Genomic DNA, 21167 nt, shown 5'->3' with positions numbered 1-21167 from the left:
TCTCCGCCAGGCCGAAAGGCATGGCGAGAGAGTATGTTTTACCCCCTGTCCGTCCGTCCGTGTGTCCGTGTGTCCTGTCCGTCCGTTACCACCTAATCTCCGGCACCGTTGGCCCGGACGCTGCGAAACTGTGCACACACACTCCCTGGATGCCAAGTCAGAACCTCTGGCCCAAATGTTTCAGATTGGCCTGTTATAGCGCCACCAGGAGGCCGATTTGTGCAAAACACATTTATTGATACTACTTCAGATTTTGTCCAAACATCACACAAATCGGTACACAGTATCTCTATAGTCATGTGAACAACACGGATCTATCTGATTTCCCATATTACATCCTGATTGCCTAAGATTGGCTTCCAAAGTTTCCAGGATTGGTCCGTTTTCAACAAAATGCCTCAAATCATGAACGCAGCTTGCGATTTCCGTGAAATTTCACACGCACAATTCTATTAGGCCGAGGAAGAAATGCCACCCTTTTACCATTGGCCTGTTATAGCGCCACCAGCAGGTCTAATTTTGCAAAACACATTTTTGGAACAAAATGCCTCAAATCATGAATGCAGTGTCCGATTGCAGTGAAAAGCCTAAGAACAAATCGCACCCTTTTGACATTGGCCTATTATAGCGCCACCAGGAGGCCACAATAACCTACCTGACCTGGCGGAGACCTGTGCTCCGAGGAGCACTTTTTCTAGTTCATATTCCATCCTGATTGGCTAATAATGGCTTCCAAAGTTTGCAGGAGTGCTCCGTTTTTAACAAAATGCCTCAAATCATGTACACAGCGTGCAATTTCTGTGAAATTTTGCACGCACATTCCCACAAGGCCGAGGAAGAAATGCCACTTGAAATCTTTCAAATCAACCTCATGGTGGTGCTATATTAGGCCGATTCGTGTTTTACCTATAACTGCACCGATCTGTGTAAAACTTTGTATGTGCACTCCCTAGAGGCCAAGGAAAAACCTTTGCCCTGCATTTTTCACATCTGCCTTTTATAGCGCCACCAGGAGGCTGACTTATGTAAAACAATTTTATTATATTACTCATTCAGATTTTATCCAAATTTCACACAAATCGTTACACATGATCTATATTAGTCATGTGATCAAGACGGATCTGCTTGATTTTTCATATTTCATCCTGATTGGCTAAGATTGACATCTAAAGTTTGCAGGAGTGGCCCGTTTTGAACAAAATGCTGCAAATCATTAACGCAGCGTCCGATTGCGTTGAAACTTTGCACGCACATTTGCACTACGTTGAGGAACAAATGCCACCCTTTCAACATTGCCTTTTTATAGCGCCACCAGGAGGCCGATTTTTGCACAAATTTTTTTTTATTACTCCTACAAATGTTGTCCAGACATCACGCAAATCGCTACATATTATCTCTTTAGTCAAGTGATCAAGACGGATCTATCCGATCCGTCCAATTTTTCACATTCCAGCCTGATTGGCGCATTCCGAACATTGCTGGCCCACACTAACCTACCTGATCTGGCGGAGACCTGTGCTCCGAGGAGCACTTTTTCTAGTTTCATTTTATTATTTTTATTTCCAGAAAATTAGAGTAACCAATTATTTATTTTTCCTCCCAATGAAATTTTATGATGACAATTAATTACACCTGTTTTACCCTACTAAAATTGCACAATTTTGGCGCGGATGCGCAGGGCCAAAATAATTATCTGCAGAAACCCTTACTCTCTCTGTCTCTCTCAGTGTCTCTATCTCTCTCTCTCTCTCTCTCTCTCTCTCTCTCGACATAGTCATGCAGACAGCTGAGAGAGAGACAGTGTAGGAGAGACAGAGAGTCAGACAGCGCAGAGAGAGACAGTTTAGGAGAGACAGACAGTAGGACAGCTGAGAGAGAGAGACAGCGTAGGAGAGACAGAGTCAGACAGCTGAGAGAGAGACAGTGTAGGAGAGACAGAGAGTCAGACAGCTGAGAGAGACAGTATAGGAGAGACAAAGAGTCAGACAGCTGAGAGAGAGACAGTATAGGAGAGACATAGAGTCATGCAGACAGCTGAGAGAGAGACAGTGTAGGAGAGGCAGAGAGTCAGACAGCTGAGAGAGAGACAGTGTAGGAGAGCCAGAGAGTCAGACAGCTGAGAGAGAGACAGTGTAGGAGAGACAGAGAGTCAGACAGCTGAGAGAGAGACAGTGTAGGAGTTAGCTGTGCTAACTTGAGTCACATAAAACTCACTTTCTTCTGACTCATGTCAACATATACAGTACTTACCTCACTGTGATTGGCTAACTCAGATGTCAACATATACTTACCTCACTGTGAATGGCTGAGAGGTATACTGATGAGTGCCAATAGCTCCTAATAGGTTACCTTACGTGTAAACCTATAGCAACAGCATCTAGCCACAGTTAGTAACAAAGTCAATTTCATTTTCTGATCATAAATATTGGTGATTCAATTCAATTTCAATTCAATTTTATTAAAGTGTCAAATCACAACAAGTTGTCTCAAGACACTTTACATGTAGAGCAGAGACCCGACAGTCCCACCCTGAGCAAGCAATTTTGCGACAGTGGCAACGAAAAACTCCCCCTTAACTGGAAGAAACGTCAGGCAGACCCTAGGCTCTAGGGTGGGGGCCTTCTGCCTCGACCGTGTCGGGGGGAAAGAAGAGAGAGAGAGAGGATGTCTTGTGTGTGCTTGTAGCAGTGATTTTTGGATGCGAGACACCGTTGTGCGACGGAGTATATATTAAGCATTTTATCCCATTAAAAGTTTTTAAGAAAACTCTTAGGATTTAGAACAGTGGTTCTCAAAAATAGCAGATGTACAAGCTCACAGCGCGTCATGCCACGCTGTGAGCTTGTACATCTGCTATATTTTTGAACATTTTCTGAAAAATCTTGAAAGTGTTTGAAAATATTTGAACAATTTTGAAATGTTTAAACACAAATCTTCTTTTCTGGGGGTCCCTGGCAAACATTTTCAGATGGGGTGGGGGGGGGGTCCTCGGCCAAATACATATAATTTTGGGGGACCTTGGCACGAAAAAAGGTTTGAGAACTACTGATTTACAAGGCGTTTGTAGAATCGGCCTCGGGTCTTAATGGGTTAAAGTCGAAGGAGATGAGAAAAACAGCAGCACCGTACCGCGAGTCGACTTGGTCGGAACTGGAGCCAGTTCTATTGAAGCTAATGTGAGCTGGGAGGACAGGCGGACAAATAAACAACCTCTGTGATTTGTTGTGACCTTTCAACAACATAGAAGAATGTTTCTACCTGACCTCCTTTAGTTTGACTGTCAACAACACAACACATTTTAGCAAGCCGGGTTCTGGCTGAGCAGTGTGGGTGGTCTGTGGTCAGTGTTGCCAGATCTTTCAAGAAAAACAAGCGGCCAGGTCTACGAAGACGAGCACAAAAGAAGCGACCAGTTTTACCACTTGAACCCTAAATACATCAACACGTATTTTCAAAATAATCTTGAAATAAATGTGAAATGTCCCTGGTACAAAATATTTTCAGGTGGGATTCCGTGGTCAAACACATTAATTTGGGGGTCCTTGACATGGTTCAAACAACATGAGGAAGGAAGCCCAAATAAGCAACTACACTTTAGAAACAAGCCCAAAAAAACACAATCAACAACTAACAATATTTACAAGAGACTTTACAGAAAAAGTAACTCAAAGCTGCTCACATGCACACACATGCACACGCATGCTGGCTTGCGTGTCCATTCGTGTGCATGCGTGTGCATGTGTGTGCATGCGTGTGCATGTGTGCATGCTCACATGCAAACGGGAAGGGACGGCTGAAATAAAATAAAAAACTATAATGACATGCTCACATGTGTGTGCATGGGTGCGTGCACACACAGGCCACCATGCTCCCAAATAGCTGCACAGCAAAGTCCTGAGTTAACACTCCTTCTTTAAATAGACGTGATATTGGATAGATTATTGTTGCCAGGCAACAGATGATTCCATCCACAATGCATGAGTTTTTTTCCCCGCTTAACAACCATGATGGAGGCTTCATATCAAACATCCGATCAATGTACAGGTAATTGAATGAGTGAGGGAGTTCTCTCAGATTTAAGATGAATATTTTTGATTGCTTTTCATTTTGTATCCTTTCATGTGATCCTGAATAGTATTCTAGCATTCACACAGTGACACATTGAGAGCTTTTCAATCTGCTATTAGTTTGATTAACTGTTGTTGTCACCCTGGTTGCGACGATTTAATTGTGTTTTTGGCATTGAACATATTAATAAAAAATACATTTCGTTTTTTTCTTTTAGGCTTTGTAAACAAACAAAATCTAAAATAAATGTACTACAGCTAAAACAGGCCATATTTAATACATTTATACTTATATACAAATTTTGTTTTAACCCATTAAGACCTGAGGCCAATTCTACAAATGCCTTCTAAACCAGTAGTTCCCACACAAAATGTTAAAAATTAGCAGATGTTCGTGCCTAGCTGTGAGCTTGTATGCCTGCTATTTTTTAATAGCCAACGCAAAAATCTAAAATGACACAGATGCTCTCCCGGTGTTAATGGGTTATCTAGCATGCACTTCTACTCAAACATCATCAATAACAGTCCCGGCAACTCAAAACAGCTTTTCTCAATCATAAATCACTTCCTAAAACCTCAACCCCCTTCAAACAGAGCCATCACTGCAGAACAGTGCAACGACTTCATGGTCTTCTTCAGAACCAAAGTCGACACTATCCGTTCCTCCCTCTCCGGCCCCCCCACTCCATCTGCTCCAACTGCCACCCCACAGTCTGGGGCCTCCCAGCCTCTCTGCTGCTTTTTTCCCACCACGCAGCCAGAGGTTGAGGACACCATCAGCCGGATGAAACCTTCCACATGCACCCTGGACCCCTTCCCCACAGCCCTGGTCAAATTACACATCCAAGCCAAAAGCCCCCTGATCACCAAAGCAATAAACCATTCCCTACAGTCCGGTCACGTTCCATCAGCTTTAAAAACAGCCATTATCACTCCCCTCCTCAAAAAAAACACCCTAGACCCGGACGTTCTCGCAAATTACAGGCCCATTTCAAACCTACCATTTCTCTCCAAGGTGCTGGAAAAAATAGTCGCCACCCAATTGCAACACCACCTCAACAGCAACAACATCTCCGAAAAATTCCAGTCTGGTTTCCGCTCCGCTCACAGTACCGAAACAGCACTGGTCAGGGTCACCAACGACATCCTCACTGCATCTGACAATGGCTCCCCCTCCCTCCTCATCCTCCTGGACCTCACTGCAGCTTTTGACACCGTTGATCACACCATCCTCCTCAACCGCCTCCACTCCACCATCGGACTCTGTGACACCTCCCTGGACTGGTTCCGGTCCTACCTGACCGGAAGGACTGAGCGTGTCTCCATGGGAGGTGCTCATTCCCCCACCCAACCCGTCACTTGTGGTGTCCCCCAAGGATCCGTGCTTGGCCCCACCCTATTCACCCTGTATATGCTCCCCCTTGGTCGTGTCATCAGCAGGCATGGAATTTCTTTCCATTGCTATGCTGATGACACACAGCTCTACATAAAAATTGACCCCCCCTGTCCCCCCCGCTCTGCAGTCCCACTGTCATCCCCGTCACCATCACCTTCATCCACAATCACCATCTGCCTGGAGGAGATAAAGGCGTGGATGAAACACAACTTCCTACAACTCAACAGCTCCAAAACCGAGGCCATTCTCATCGGCACCCCACACCAAGTTCAATCATCCCCCATAACAAGCATCACCTTCTCCGGCCAGGACCTTCCCCTCTCATCAGTTGTCACCAACCTGGGCGTCAAAATGGACACCCGCCTCAACTATGAGACCCACATCAAATACCTCTGCAAAACATCCTTCTTCCACCTTAGAAATATAGCAAAACTCCGCCCCACCCTCACTCTTCCTGACGCCGAAAAGTTGGTCCACGCCTTTGTCTCCTCCAGGTTGGACTACTGTAATGCACTTCTCGTCGGGATCCCTAGCAAGAGCCTTCAAAAGCTCCAATACATACAGAACAGCGCTGCTAGGATCCTGACGAGAGTGCGCAAATACGAGCACATCACCCCCATTCTCAAATCACTACACTGGCTTCCCATCTCCTCCCGGACAGAATTCAAAATCACCCTGTTAACCCACCAGTGCATCTACGGTAATGCCCCCCCCTACCTCAAGGAACTGATCGAACCACAGACCGCCACCCGCAGCCTCCGCTCAGGAAACACTAATAAACTTAAGGAACGGCACACCAACCTCCGCACCATGGGAGACCGAGCATTCTATGCAGCCGCCCCCCGGCTGTGGAACTCACTCCCAGACCATCTCAGAGCTCCTCAAACTGTGAACACTTTTAAGAGAGCACTAAAAACCTACCATTTTAACAAAGCATTTGGTTAGCTTTTTAAGCCGGTTTTAATAACCCTGTCTCTCCTTTTTAAACTTGTTTTAAATTTTTTTGATTCTCTTGCAAATGGTTTTCGTTATCTGTTTTATTATGTACTGTAGCACTTTGAGGTTTGTTTCAAATGTAAAGTGCAATACAAATAAAATGTATTATTATTATTATTATTATCTAGCGGAAATAGCTGATCTGCAAGCTCACAATGTGATGCCTCGCGACATTGTGCGCTTGTAGATCTGCTATTTTTTTAAATGTCTGAACGTGTATGACCATTTTTCAACAGATAAATATATACGGATAAAGGGAAACAATTATGACAATCATGCAAAATAATTGTGATTATCTCAAATAATTGCAATTAGGCAATTATGTAATGATTGTGACAGACCTACTGTAGCAGCATGACCTGTACTGGATAGGAGCTGTTTGTGTTGGAACTGGTCCTTGTATGAGGATGTGATGTTGCCGTGGGAGACGGTTTGGGTATGATATCTAATATCTGTATGTTATTGATCAACTCGGCAGCAACCATTAAAATGTTATAGATCTCCCTCCAGAGACACACACACACACACACACACACACACACACACACACACACACACACACACACACACACACACACACACACACACACACACACACACACACACACACACACACACACACACACACACTATTGATCTCTGGTAGGTGTATGGTGGCATGGTGCTTGTGAATAATTGACAGGTTAATGTGTGTGTGTGTGTGTGTGTGTGTGTGTGTGTGTGTGTGTGTGTGTGTGTGTGTGTGTGTGTGTGTGTGTGTGTGTGTGTGTGTGTGTGTGTGTGTGTGTGTGTGTGTGTGTGTGTGTGTGTATTATGGGGGGAGGGGGTGATGTAGGTCTTAGGATACATAGATTACATATGTATTCATTTAAAAACGTATAGCATAATGTTTGCAGTGTTTGAAATTGTCACCGCGTTTTTGTATTGGAATTCCCATCGAGAAATCTTAAATCGTGTCATATACAGTAAGAACTGTGTTCCAAAGATAAACCCTGGCGATTTGTCAGGTATGTGACTCTGTGTTGAAAACCCACCTCTTCAGGAAACACTACCCTTCCTCTTTGCCTGGCCTACTTGTTGTTAACTAGTTGTACAAACTCTTGTTTTATTGTTTTATTGGATCTTGTTTAGTCGATACACTTATTTGTTTTAGCTCTTGCTCATTTGATTTTGCTATTTTGTCTCATCTGTTTAAGAAAATAGGTAGCTGATATATTGCACTTTTACCTTAGTGCTAGGTACAGTATACTCTTGGTTGCTTGTTTTAGCAGAAAATGCACTTAAGACTTCTGGTGATTAGTAGAGATGTAGGTGGACAGAGACTACGGCCGGTGTTAGGACCGGGGGTTAGGACCAGTGATGGAAAAAGTACTGACATTTTTTACTTAAATAAAAGTATCAATACCACAATGTAGAAATACTCTCTTACAAGTAAAAGGCCTGTGTTCAAAATGTTACTTGAGTAAAACTACAAAAGTATTGGCATCTGTACCAAAAGTAAAATGTTTGAAAATAGCAGATCTACAAGCTCACAACGCGTCGCATTGCATGCTTGTAGATCGGCTATTTTCATATAGCATAGGTATAACATAGGGCTAAATAAGTGGTTAATGTATGTTTTATAATATAATAATTTATATAAGCAAAGTAACTAGTAACTAATGTTTTCAAATAATTGTAGTGGAGTAAAAGTACAACATTTTCGTCTGAGATGTAGTTGAGTAGAAGTAAAAGTATTGGAAATGGGACATACTCCAGTAAAGTAAAAATTCCTAGAAAGTGTACTAAGTACAGTACTTGAGTAAATGTACTTAGTTACTTTACACTGGGGGGGGACGTGTGTTATTGCATGGATTAAAGTTCTCAGTGGCCACTGAGTTGATGTGTGGCTGTTTGTGTTGCAGGGCCGGGACTGACAACACATGCACACAGACATGATCCCCTTTTCTCCCTGAGGTAAGAGAACACACACACACACACACACACACACACACACACACACACACACGCACGTGCGTGCGTGCGTTTTATAAAGCTGCTAGAACAAGCCCATTGTGTTGGTCACACAATATATACAGCTGACCTACCAGAGCCTTGTATACAGTACAACACCCCAAGGCTTCATTCTGCCAGCAGTGAAAACCGTGATAGTTTAGAAGAGATGTTGGCCAAGGAGGTTAAGTGGTACTAGTCTCACTCTGAGGAGGTTAGGAGCATACTAGTCTCACTCTGACTCTGAGGAGGTTAAGAGCTACTAGTCTCACTCTGATGAGGTTAAGAGCTACTAGTCTCGCTCTGAGGAGGTTAAGAGCTACTAGTCTCACTCTGAGGAGGTTAGGAGGTACTAGTCTCACTATGAGGAGGTTAGGAGCTACTAGTCTCACTCTGAGGAGGTTATGAGCTGCTAGTCTCACTCTGAGGAGGTTAGAAGCTACTAGTCTCACTCTGAGGTGGTTAAGAGCTGCTAGTCTCACTCTGAGGAGGTTAGAAGCTACTAGTCTCACTCTGAGGAGGTTAAGAGCTAGTCTCACTCTGAAGATGTTAGGAGCTACTAGTCTCACTCTGAGGAGGTTAAGAGCTACTAGTCTCACTCCGAGGAGGTTAGGAGCTACTAGTCTCACTCTGAGGAGGTTAGGAGCTGCTCCTAACCTCCTTTTAACGCAGGTTTGTTTACTGTTGGGTGAGAAAACAATGTTGCACATTAAGCTAATCACCTGAACCACTGCTCTACAAAGGAGGATTAGTCGCCCTCCATACTGCAGATCAGGGGTAACTGCTTGGCTCAAGGACTTTGCATTCACTAAATAAACAAATGCACTGGACTGAAGAGAAGTGGAGTGAAGGAAAATATGATACGTCTATTTATTGATCAGACATGGCTTGGTGGTCAGGTATTGGTTTATAATTGATCTCTCTCTCTCTCTCTCTCTCTCTCTAGCTTTACCCATAGCAACACAAGACCTCTGTAAGGATGATGCCCAAGGTACGTACATACGCACGCGCGCACGCACGCGCGCACGCGCGCACACACACACACACACATACACACACGCATGCGCTCGCACACACACTAGCGGTGGGACGTGTATGGATTTTGATGGTACGATTATAGTGAGAGAAATAATAACGGTTTCACGATTATAATGCGTACATTTATTACACAACGTTACAGATGTATAAAATCAAATCAAAATTGTAAATTAGATTTCTTATTATATTTCCCCCACAGCATTTCTTTTTGGGGGGGCTTTTTAACTCTTTAATTGCCGTGGACCGGAATTCCAGGCAGATTATTTTTTAGTGGTTTTATAAAAGATCGTGCTCTTTCACCCGAGTGATCACTTTCACTTTTAACTCACACGGATCCGGAAATAACGTCATCCGAAGATTTCCGCCTCCGTCCACTTCCTGTTTAGCGTTTTCCTGGAAACAGTTGTATCTTGAGTTGACTTTTTTCCCCAGCATTAGGCGAGACATGGTATTTTCAACGTGCTCTATCAAAGGAAGGGACAGTCCCGGTTATAATAGTTTTTCTCTGGATGACGAACAGTGATCCCCTTTGTGTTTACAAACGGTCTGACTAGCGATCATAATGTATATAAATGTTCTGTGGCCAGTTGGGGAGGTGGGAAAGACGTGCATTTTTGACGGAAGATGATTTTTTCGGTGTGTTGCGACAAGGTAAGGCACCGTAGTACAGTAGACAAACACACTGTAGATGTATTTGCTCAAATCAAGACATCGCACCTCACTTTTCACCCATTGTGTGTGTGTGTGTGTGTGTGTGTGTGTGTGTGTGTGTGTGTGTGTGTGTGTGTGTGTGTGTGTGTGTGTGTGTGTGTGTGTGTGTGTGTGTGTGTGTGTGTGTGTGTGTGTGTGTGTGTGTGTGTGCACACGTGTACGTGTGATGGGTTTAACAGCATCCAGTCACAACGTCTCCAGGAAGTGTGCTGTCACTGAGAGGAACCAGTGTCCCAGGGTCCCCTGCGGCCATTGTGGTGAGACACACACACACACACACACACACACACACACACACACACACACACACACACACACACACACACACACACACACACACACATCAGGTTGTATTATGTTTCTGTAATCACTCCATCCACCCTTCCCCCACTCTCTCTCTCTCTCTCTCTCTCTTTCACTCTCTCTCTCATTTTTACTCTTTCTCTCTCTTCTCTCTCTCTCTCTCTCTCTCTCTCTCTCTCTCTCTCTCTCTCTCTCTCTCACACACTCTCTCTCTCTGTCCGTCTGTCACTCTGTCTCTCCATAACATTAGTATAGTATTTCATGACGGTGAACAATTCATTATTATAGATTTTACTTTTGTTTAAATTAAAAAACTCACTGTTTGTGTGTGTGTGTGTGTAGGCGCGTGTAGATGATGGGGTCATATGTTACAAGGACTTGGCAGCATTGCCTAGAGACAAGGCCATCTTGGACATCGAGAGACCAGACCTGATGATCTACCAGCATCACTACACGTATACTATAGAGGTACACACGCACGCACGCACGCACGCACGCACGCACGCACGCACGCACGCACGCACACACACACACACACACACACACACACACACACACACACACACACACACACACACACACACTCACACTATAGGGCTTTCACGAGTAGAGATTTTTACTGGTCGACTTTTTAATACTCGACTAGTCGACTAATCGACTTAAAAATTGTCATTGTTTTAATGCCATTACTTTTATTATTATCCTCCTGCCTTTATTTTCATGCCGTTTTAAGGGAAGTGCTTCTGGCACAGCAGCACAGCAGCGATCCTCAAAAGGTATATTATACTTTTGACCCCCTTCTGATAAAAATAAAGGCAGGAGGATAATAATAATAGTAATGGGCCATTACTATGGCACTAAAACAATGGAAAAAAAAGAAGAAAAAAAACGTTTTTTCTTCTTTTTTTTCAACTATTCGACTAGTACCAACAAGGTCGACTAGTGGTTATAGATGGGTTTCCTGTTTGTAAACATGAGATGAGTCAAATGTACACTCATAAAAGAAATGGTCTTCACCAGGTTTAATGAAAGTAGATTAAATGATGCAGTTTGTAATATCTTCTTTACTCAATAAAAATGATTTGTCGGAAGTTGGATCTGTTTGTATATAATAGCAGCATTATGCCTATTATGCCTAAAATAGCAGCATTATGCCTATCTAAATCCCGCGCACTCTGCTCTGTGATGACGTCGCGCGGAAACCCATCTATACTACTACTTGTTGGTGAAAGCCCTAACTCACACTCACACTCACACTCACACTCTCTCTCTCACACACACACACACACACACACACACACACACACACACACACACACACACACACACACACACACACACACACACACACACACACACACACTGTCTGTCTGTCTGTCTGTCTGTCTGTCTGTCTGTCTGTCTGTCTGTCTGTCTGTCTGTCTGTCTGTCTGTCTGTCTGTCTGTCTGTCTGTCTGTCTGTCTGTCTGTCTGTCTGTCTGTCTGTCTGTCTGTCTGTCTGTCTAGCTGATAGCCTGTCTCTCTCTCTCTCTCTCTCTCTCTCTCTCTCTCTCTCTCTCTCTCTCTCTCTCTCTCTCTCTCTCTCTCCCTCTCCGTTGCAGAGGTCCTTGTCTCCTCGCTCTCTCTCTCCACCTCCCTCTCCTGAGGTGAGTATTTAAACATACACATGAAGCTGTGATTAAGTACAATACATAATATATGTATGTACTGTATATGCTTAACAACACATTGACTGCCAATCACATAGATCTACGCGAACCTATTTAAAGCCGCCACGTGCCAATCGCGTAGATCTACGCGAAGTGGTGTTTTATTTTTATTTAAAAAAAAAAAAAAAAAAAAAAAACGTTTTGAAATTTTTTATCCATTTCCGGTTCCGGTAGCACCACCGGAAACGGAATTATTCGGGATCCGGTTTTGCCGATCGCGTCGGCCTCCGTTCTAATGATGAAACTGAAACGCCATTTTCTCTTTGTAGTTTTTCTCCACGCTGATCACTGTTTAACATAAACCGTTCTAACTACAACATGGAGGCACCGTTTGACACGTGGTTTTCACTGGTAGAAGCAGGGAGATCTCCGCGATGTTTACAAACAGTGCAGAGCTCAATCTTAAGGATTTTAACAAGGTCTATGGCGACGTGAAAAAAACAAAAAAACAACAATAAAACGTTGGCGCTGGAATGTGTTAAGACCGTGAAAGCATCTGTGTAATTTTTAAGATTTATTTGGCTATTAAAAAAAAAAAAGTTTCTCGTGGAAAATGTGTGCAAATCTTTGAATATATATTTTTTAAAGCGAACATTTGTAAAATATTTTGTTCCAGGGACCCCCAGAAGAAAAGATTTGAGTTACAAATGTTCGCTTTAAAGAATATGTATTAAAAGTTTTGCACACATTTTCATGATCTTTTTCAAAAATAGCAGATCTACAAGCTCATAGCGCGGCACTCGGTGCCGCGCTATGGGCTTGTATATCTGCTATTTTTGAATAGCCAAAGAAATCAAAAAATGACACAGATGCGTTCCCGGTCTTAATGGGTCACCTATTGAAACAAGAGCTTTGACTGTTATCACGTGGACTCTATAATAAGACCTAGACCGTACGCGTAAGATGCAAGAGGATTCTTGCCAGTGTTGCCAGATTTTGCAAGCGGTCAGGTGTACGAAAACAAGCCCAGAAGAAGCGACTATGATCACACACACACACCGGAAGTCCCCAGGAAACCACTTCAACCCATATACATCGGCTAATGGCTGATCTACAGCTTTGCATGGCGTTGGGAACTTGTAGATCTGCTATTTTCAAAAAGGATTTGGAAAGAAAGTTACTTTTTTGTAATATTCTTGAAGCATTTTAACAACACAAATCTTGTATGTGTGGTACCTGGCACAAAACATTTTCAGATCGGCATCCGCAGACAAATACATATTCATTTGGTTGGTCCTTCAGATGACAATGATTGAGAACCACTGGTTTAAACAACATTAGACAGCATGCCCAAATATTTCAGAGAAAAACAAGCCCAAAATCGCTTATAATAAGCAGGCATGGCAACACTGACTATTGCCACAGGAATCTTTTCCCATGGTACCATGTCCTACTGGAGGTTTTTCCAAGGGGCGGGATCAAAAGAATGGCTCTGGATGCAATTGGTTAGACCTACAACCAACTACCAATTACAGTCTCATATTTTAATACTGGGCATTATAATAATTGGTCACCCCAGACTTCGGGAGCAGATCGACCAAATCGCTGAGGGCATTTTTTTTTTTGCACTGGCAGATTTGTCTGGTCCCAGGCTAATTAAGACCTGAGGCCGATTCTAAAAACTATTTTCTGAAAAACGTGTGTTGTGGTTCTCAAACTTTTTCATGTCAAGGACCCCCAAAATTATATATATTTGGCCACCGACCCCAAATATTTAGTTCCAGGCAAGGGCGCCGATACTGTGGGTGCCTCGGGGCTAAAGCACCCAGGGGAAATGACGAGCACCCATCACAACTCATAAAAAAAAAAGCAAAAGAAAAAACCTCAGACATTTTTTGTACCAAATTAACCGAATTAACCGCATTAAAGTAAAAAAAAAAAATCTAAAAGGTAACAAACCCGGAAAATATCCGCACTATGCGCTATGTGCGCACACGCTATGTGCACGCACGCGCTGGCCGCGTATGCACGCGTGCACGTTGCGCACCCAAAAGCGCGGACATAAATCTGGTTCCAGGGACCTCCAGAAGCAAAGATTTGAAATATATAAATATATATTAAAAGATTTGCACAAATTATCAAGATTTTTCAAAAATAGCACATCTACAAGCTCATAGCGCGTCACTTAGTGCCGCACTATGAGCTTGTAGATCTGCTATTTTTGAATAGCCAAAGTATAAAATATGGTTTAAGGACAGAAACCCAGAGCTGTGCCAGTGCAGGTGCTCTCCATGTTGGGTTCTTTTTGGCCACTGGCACCTCAGTGGGAGATTGGAGGGGGTTGGTCCGCTATGTCCCAGCCAAACATTACCAGAACCATGCCAGCAGTGTTGGGCAGCTATCAAGTCCCTTTCTTGGCAGTAAATCCAATTCATGTACAGTGATACTCAGCAGACCGTAGTCAGGACAATTTTATGAAATTGTCAGGTTGGTACAGCTGATTTGGCAACTTTGATGATGGAGTAGTGCAGCAGTTAAGCTCATTATATGGAAGGTATTGTGCATTTTAGGAAAGAGGCATGAAACTTTCAGCATATCATCTACATACCCCAAGGTTTGATTTCAGACGTGGAAGCACTTTCAGATTGACCTCTAGTGACCTTGAGTGGTCATTGACCTCAGAATTGCATTTTTGGCACTTTTTGCCCCATTTTTCTCCATTATAATAATATATGCTTGATAAATTGTGCAATATAGGTACAATGCTATTCAAAGGTGCTATTCATCTCATGTTGGTTTTGGTTTTGGGGGCAGTATATGGTGAGCGTTCAAGGTTCTGATGGTTTGGGGAAGAAACTGTTGGACAGCATGCCTTATTTTTCACCCGGTGCCAATTTTCTAAGTGATCCTGGGCATTATACTCCCCTCACCAGCCCGACGCTCTTAAACCTCCTATCAGATGGCAGTAGTTCAAGGATATGGTGGGAGATAATATGGTACCATTTCTGTCAGAAACCTGTCTACGACTACCAGTGACATCGATGGGGAATCCAAGCTAATATAAACTGCAGGCTTTATATTCCTGGAAAGTTTGCATGCTATAATAGAAGCCATTGTTCTCGCATTAATAAAGAAAAAAATGAAAAAAATGAAAGGAAACTGTCCACAGCCCTCCTCTGAGACACAGAATGAGTAGATAAAAATGGTACCATAATGAGCATGAGTGAGTGCACTTGGAACCATAATCTAAGACTCAATGGTCTTTTTCACTCTCTTCATCTTCTCTCTCCTTATTCCCTTCAGCCTCCTCATCTTCGTTGTCTTCATCTTAGACCATGGCAAAATTCAGACTTCTGCTTCTGTAAGGTTATTGCTGCTCAAGTGGTCAGACATGAGGTCGTTAGGGATTAAGGGTCTTGCTTATGTACACCGACATATTGTCAGGGCTGGGAATCGAACCTGGTACCTTCTGTTTCCCAGGTGGCCTCTCTACAGCTATGGCCCCCCTTCTTCTTAAAGGTATCATGACATTCATTTTCACTTTTTTTATTTTCAATGTTTTATTTGGGGTTTTATGACCTCAATTACACCCAAAAAACCTGAACTTAGAACATTCAGTGGATTTTCTGTGGTCTGGGGTTTTCTGAATAACTAGGCTGAAAAGTAATCTGAGCTTGGCCCTTCGACAGTGAGGTCCCAGTCGATTAATCCCGCCCACTCCCCTCCTCGCCCCTCCCCTCCCCTATCCTTTCCTTTGGGGGGGGCGGAGCAGAGGCGATGATTGACAGGCAAAATCCCTCACCAGCGACACCCGCAGGCAAAGATTTATTTTTTCATTGCAGTTGAAAAGGCTTTAGAAATGTGAGAGAAAAACACCTGCCATGGATCACTGGAATTGAATTTTCACTTAAAACTTTTTGTACACTTTTGAAGGACCAGGACAAAGACTTTGAATGTGGTGTAAAAGTGAATGTCATTAAACCTTTAATGGGTTGTTGTGGACCTCTCCTCCTTCACACTTACATAGTCAGTCTTACAGAATGGTATCTGCAGTTTATTTCGCTGCATGCCTTCAATGCTCTACAGCTGCAGCTGGAGCCATTGCCTGGGAGTAAACATTGGGCATCCAGCCCATCCTTTAGCAACCTCCCACCCGGATGTAGTGATGTCTCTTTCCTCTCCAGGTGGCTCGATCCGATCTGCAGCCTTCCACAACATGACCTGCAGATGAACATGCAGTATACTGTGTGCAGAATCATATTTGTCTGTCAATACAATGTGAAGAAGAACTCTGCACCGGTATCTTTTAGGTCACTGTGCGTGGCATCAAGTTCCCCAAGCACTGTATTGAGACTAGTCATGGTACTTTCAAGGAGTACTTTAAGCACATACCTTGCCCTTCTCACAGGGTAGGAGACAGTATCACATCCTAACAGGTTCTTGGAGGAGGACAACCACAAGCATCCGATAAGCATAGTGTATTTTGTCTAGGATTTACCATTGAGAATGAAGGCGATGCCACCGCAAGCAATGCTTTTATCCCAGAAATGTTCATCAATGTTCCACTGCAACCAGGGAATGACATCAGAGTGCCAGTGGGCATCATGCGGGGATCGATGATGGTAAATGGACTGCATTTAAATAGCACCTTAGTCTTCCTGACTCTTCAAAGCACTTTACAATGTACTTCACATTCACCCATACTTTCACACACCAATGGTAGAGGAAACACAAATACAATACCCCTACCTGCTCATTGGGAGCAGGTAAGGGTTCAGTGTCTTGCTCAAAGACAGGAGGAGCCAGGGATGGAACCTGGAATCTTTGGATTCCAAGACGGCCGCTCTACCTCATGAGCCACTGCCACCCCGCATGATGACAGACTTATATCGCACTTCCAGTCACTCAAATGGATTATACATGTCATGACGCTTGAGGTCCAGTGTGGGGTTCATACGCTTTTCAGTGATTTCTCAAGGTGTACAAGGGTTGTGAGCACAGGATCCAGGTGAGAAGGTGGAGAATCGATACATGGACATGGATCCAGATAAATTGCTTTTTTTTTGGCAAGATTCATTTCTGGACATTCAAAAATAGACTTAGTCTCTAAGAGCACCTTTCTAAATTGACTACCATCTAAAACAAGACTTTTTCCTGGTCTTGGGCCTAATTATTACATACTTTATGCAAATTGTGCAAATGAGGAAAGGTTGCATGACTTCACCATGATAATAGATGAATTTCTGCACATCACAAACATGGGCTTTGACTCTTAAAGGAGAATACCGGACAAATTAAGTGTTGTCTTTGATGTCTCGTTACTCACCTACCGACGTGAAAAGTGGCGTTCTTTTTTTCCATAGATTCCCCTGTCGTAATTTTTTAAACCCCCTCCGTTGTCATAATGGGAGCGCGTGGGTTAGGGAGATTCGTCTATTATAACCGATGCAAAGTTGTTTTTTTCTCTACTGCTAGTCATTGTGGAGTCTCATGATAGTCAAACATGCGCTGAAACTTCCTGCGAGCCCACCGTTAATGGCGAACGATTTAACACTGGATGCTTGTTTCTTTCCAGAACCTGGCAACTCGTGTTGCCAGGTTCTGGAAACAAGCAACCAGTGTTAAGTCGTCGACAGACGACAGGGGAATCTATGGAAAAAAAGAACGCCACTTTTCACGTCGGTAGGTGAGTAACGAGACATCAAAGACAACACTTAATTTGTCCGGTATTCTCCTTTAAGTCACCTTTCTAAGTTAACTGGACGCAAAATGTTAGCCGCAAAATGTTAGCTATTTCCAGGTAATTTGCTCATTAAGCGATACATTTGCTGATTATGATTATTACTCAAATTGCCCAATATGCAACTTTTAGGAATCAAGCTTAAACTCATCTGCTAAGCCTATATATGACATTTTAATCATAAAGGTTTACAGGAAACAACATTTCTGGTTTTAACATGGGTTTGACAGCCCAAAATGTGTACAGCCTCTGACAAGTCTCAGAGGTCAATTGAGAAATGCTTCCACGTCTGAAAACAGACTTCATGACATATAGAAACACTGTAGGAAGTTTCATGCTTCTTTCATAAAAAGCACAATACCTTCCATATATGAGATTATCTTCTCATTAGAACCCTGAACGCTCACCATATACTGCCCCCAAAACCAAAACCAACATGAGATGAATAGCACCTTTGAATAGCATTGTACCTATATTGCACTTTGAATGCATTAGCACTTTATTTCTTGTTTTACTTTATTTTACTGCTGCTCTCTCTCCCCTAGATGTTTTTAATGTTATAACATGTCATAACAGAACTATCATAATAGTAATAATCACCATTTCTGTAGAGTGACTATTAGGTTTCATTTTTCATTTATTAGAACAAAACTGACATTTTAACAAACATATATTATTATAATGGAGAAAAATGGGTCAAAAAGTGCCAAAAATGCAATTCTGAGGTCAATGACCACTCAAGGTCACCAGAGGTCAATCTGAAAGTGCTTCCACGTCTGAAATCAAACCTTGGGGTATGTAGATGATATGCTGAAAGTTTCATGCTTCTTTCCTAAAATGCGCAATTGGTTTGCTTAACTGCTGCACTAGAGAGGGCCACTATATTTACACACTCACTCCAGAAGGCCACATTGCATATACTGTCGGCAGGGATGCAGAGAGCGTTTTTGTGTTTTTTTCCCCCTTTTATTTTGCGTTTTTCTTACCTTCATTCGGTTAATTGGGTACAAAAAATGTACTCCATGAAGTGTAGATGTGTGGAAAAAAGGTCTCTCATCGTGCACCTCTCCATTCAGAAATGGATAACAAGAACCGTCGTCCTAAAACACCCTCGCCTAATACGGCGGCCTCCGTCCGCGAAAAAAATGGGGCAGTGTGTTTTAGGACGAGCTTGCAGTTTTCCACACGTGAAAAACCTCCGGCTCGTCGGAGGTTTTCTCTTTTTCTTTTTTCTTCGTCCCAGAAGTGGGGATCCCATGGAACTGGATACGTCTAAACCCCCCCACTGCGTCCCTGACTGTCGGGCCATTCTGTCGGGTCACACAAAAGTTGCAAAAATAGCCGATCTACAACCTCAAAACGCATCGCAGTGCGACACGTTTTGAGCTTGTAGATCTGCTATTTTTAAATTGGAATCCTGTTTTTTTTTGCTATTTTTGAATTCGAATCCTGAAAAATTAATATTATTTAATTTAATTTAATTTCAAATACATTTAGTTAGACTTATGTTAACTTTATCAACTTAAATACAAATACATTGGACATAAAAAAGACAATATAATTTCTGTCCTAGTCCCTCCTCCTCCTCATGCCCACACCTGTTGTGTTATGATAATGAGGGGGAGGGTATATTTTTACTATGTCACTAAAGGGCTGTTTTTCTATTGGCACGTTTGACCCTCAAGGTTTCAGCCTCCAGGTAGAAACTCAAAATAGTCAGAGAAGACATAAAACACCATATAAACACCACCAGGGGGCTTAATGAAGTTCTATCAACCTCCTAGACACATGAAAAAACAAAAAAGTGCAAAACCATGGCACCACCTCTTGAAGTAATTAAAACGGGTCATGTTTGCATGTTTGTAACAGCTGAAATCAATAATATAGTAGAGGTTGGGGCCCCCGGGCCGCCAGTGGCCCACGTGGCCACCAGTGGCCGCCAGTGGCCCACGTATGGTGAAGGTGATTGTTAGGTGAGATTTCTCCAATTTGGCACAGTAAAATGTTCAGGAGGGCGAAGCGACGGCGACCCGGAGATGACGTTAGGCTACTAGTCATGGCTACCGTCGAACGTCGATTTCGGATCCCGCTGTCTCTCAAAATGTTACCACATGTTTACCAGTGATAGAATATGACCTTCTCACAGAAAGATTTAACCATATGTTTAGCAGTGATAGAATATGATCTTATCACATGGTCTGAAAAGAAAAAGTGAACTGACCTACTGAGGAATTTGTTTGGTGAAAGGTTCAGAGATATGTATTATGTGTTAGTTGTGTAGGTGATTTTGCAGTGAGATTTCTCCAATTTGGCACCGTAAATGTTACCATTATGTTCACCAGTGATAGAATATGATCTTCTCCCAGTAAACTGTTCATGTATCAAAACAGCAGCATAGGGACATGTCTCCAGGAAGTCATGGCAGTGGTTCTCAACCAGTGGTCCGGGGACTATCATTGGTCCTTAAGGAGGTTCCAGGTGGTCCCCAGCTAAATGATGGAGAGTTGGTAACCAACCTTACAGGTCAATTTGGTTTCATTTCCTGCTCTCAAGAGTTAAATTATTGTTAAACATATGCATTACTTAATTAAAGAATTGTTATTTTGATCAACGTTTGCCTTTTATCTCTCCTATTGGTACCAACATCAATACAGCATGGCATTGTTGAAAAAATCTTATCTTCGATAACAAAATATTCTATGTTTTGTGTCTGAGAGGCTAAATCTCATCAAACGGTGGTCCATGGCTCAAATGCCGAATAAATAATGGACTTGATATGAAACGGGTTAAAAACCACTGTACTATGGCATTAAATGAATATCCATGATTCACATACTGGATGAGTAGGTTCTCCCCTCACAGAACACAACTAACAACGAACAAACCCTACAACAGAGCAGGAGGGTGGGTTTCAACAGTGTGCACACTCTGCTGCACGTGCCAGACAAAGTTTGCAACATTATTCTGGCCTGTGCACAATTTTGGGGCAGGATAACTGGGTGCCATTAGATGTTCTGATGCATGCAGCCTGCTGGCCAGTAAAGCCCTGGGGGCTGTACGACGCAGACAGGACCTCATTCATTGCTTCTAAGTGTTAACTCTCTTACTGCCAGACTTATTTCTGGCTGCGTGCACCCACTGCCAGTGATTTTTTAATTTTCTTACCTCTGTCAACGAGGTCATCGCTACCTCGTTGACATTAATTGTCTGCCTTTGAAAATGTCTGGGCCAAAAATACATAATTAAAAAAAAAAGTACACAGGAGCCGAGATACA

General features: G+C 42.9%; 1 protein-coding gene across 3 annotated transcripts in view; it reads left to right on the top strand.

Annotated features, from left to right (window-relative positions):
- Nucleotides 1-21167, top strand: part of LOC308087996 (dematin-like) — a 113438-nt gene that overhangs the window by 26649 nt on the left and 65622 nt on the right. The window contains exons 3-7 of one of the 3 annotated variants that reach the window (XM_080432290.1): nt 8364-8415; nt 9398-9442; nt 10380-10457; nt 10846-10971; nt 12105-12149. In XM_080432290.1, coding sequence (XP_080288416.1) covers nt 9431-9442; nt 10380-10457; nt 10846-10971; nt 12105-12149 — 261 coding nt within the window. In that variant the 5' untranslated portion in view covers nt 8364-8415; nt 9398-9430. The remainder of the gene's footprint in view (nt 1-8363; nt 8416-9397; nt 9443-10379; nt 10458-10845; nt 10972-12104; nt 12150-21167) is intronic. The other 2 variants (XM_080432291.1, XM_080432292.1) reach the window with 2 other exon arrangements.

This window comes from Gymnoscopelus braueri (genome assembly GCF_963280865.1).
Source record: "Gymnoscopelus braueri genome assembly, chromosome: 7".
Classification (NCBI taxonomy): Eukaryota; Metazoa; Chordata; class Actinopteri; order Myctophiformes; family Myctophidae; genus Gymnoscopelus; species Gymnoscopelus braueri.
This window is presented reverse-complemented; position numbering and strand designations above follow the sequence as displayed.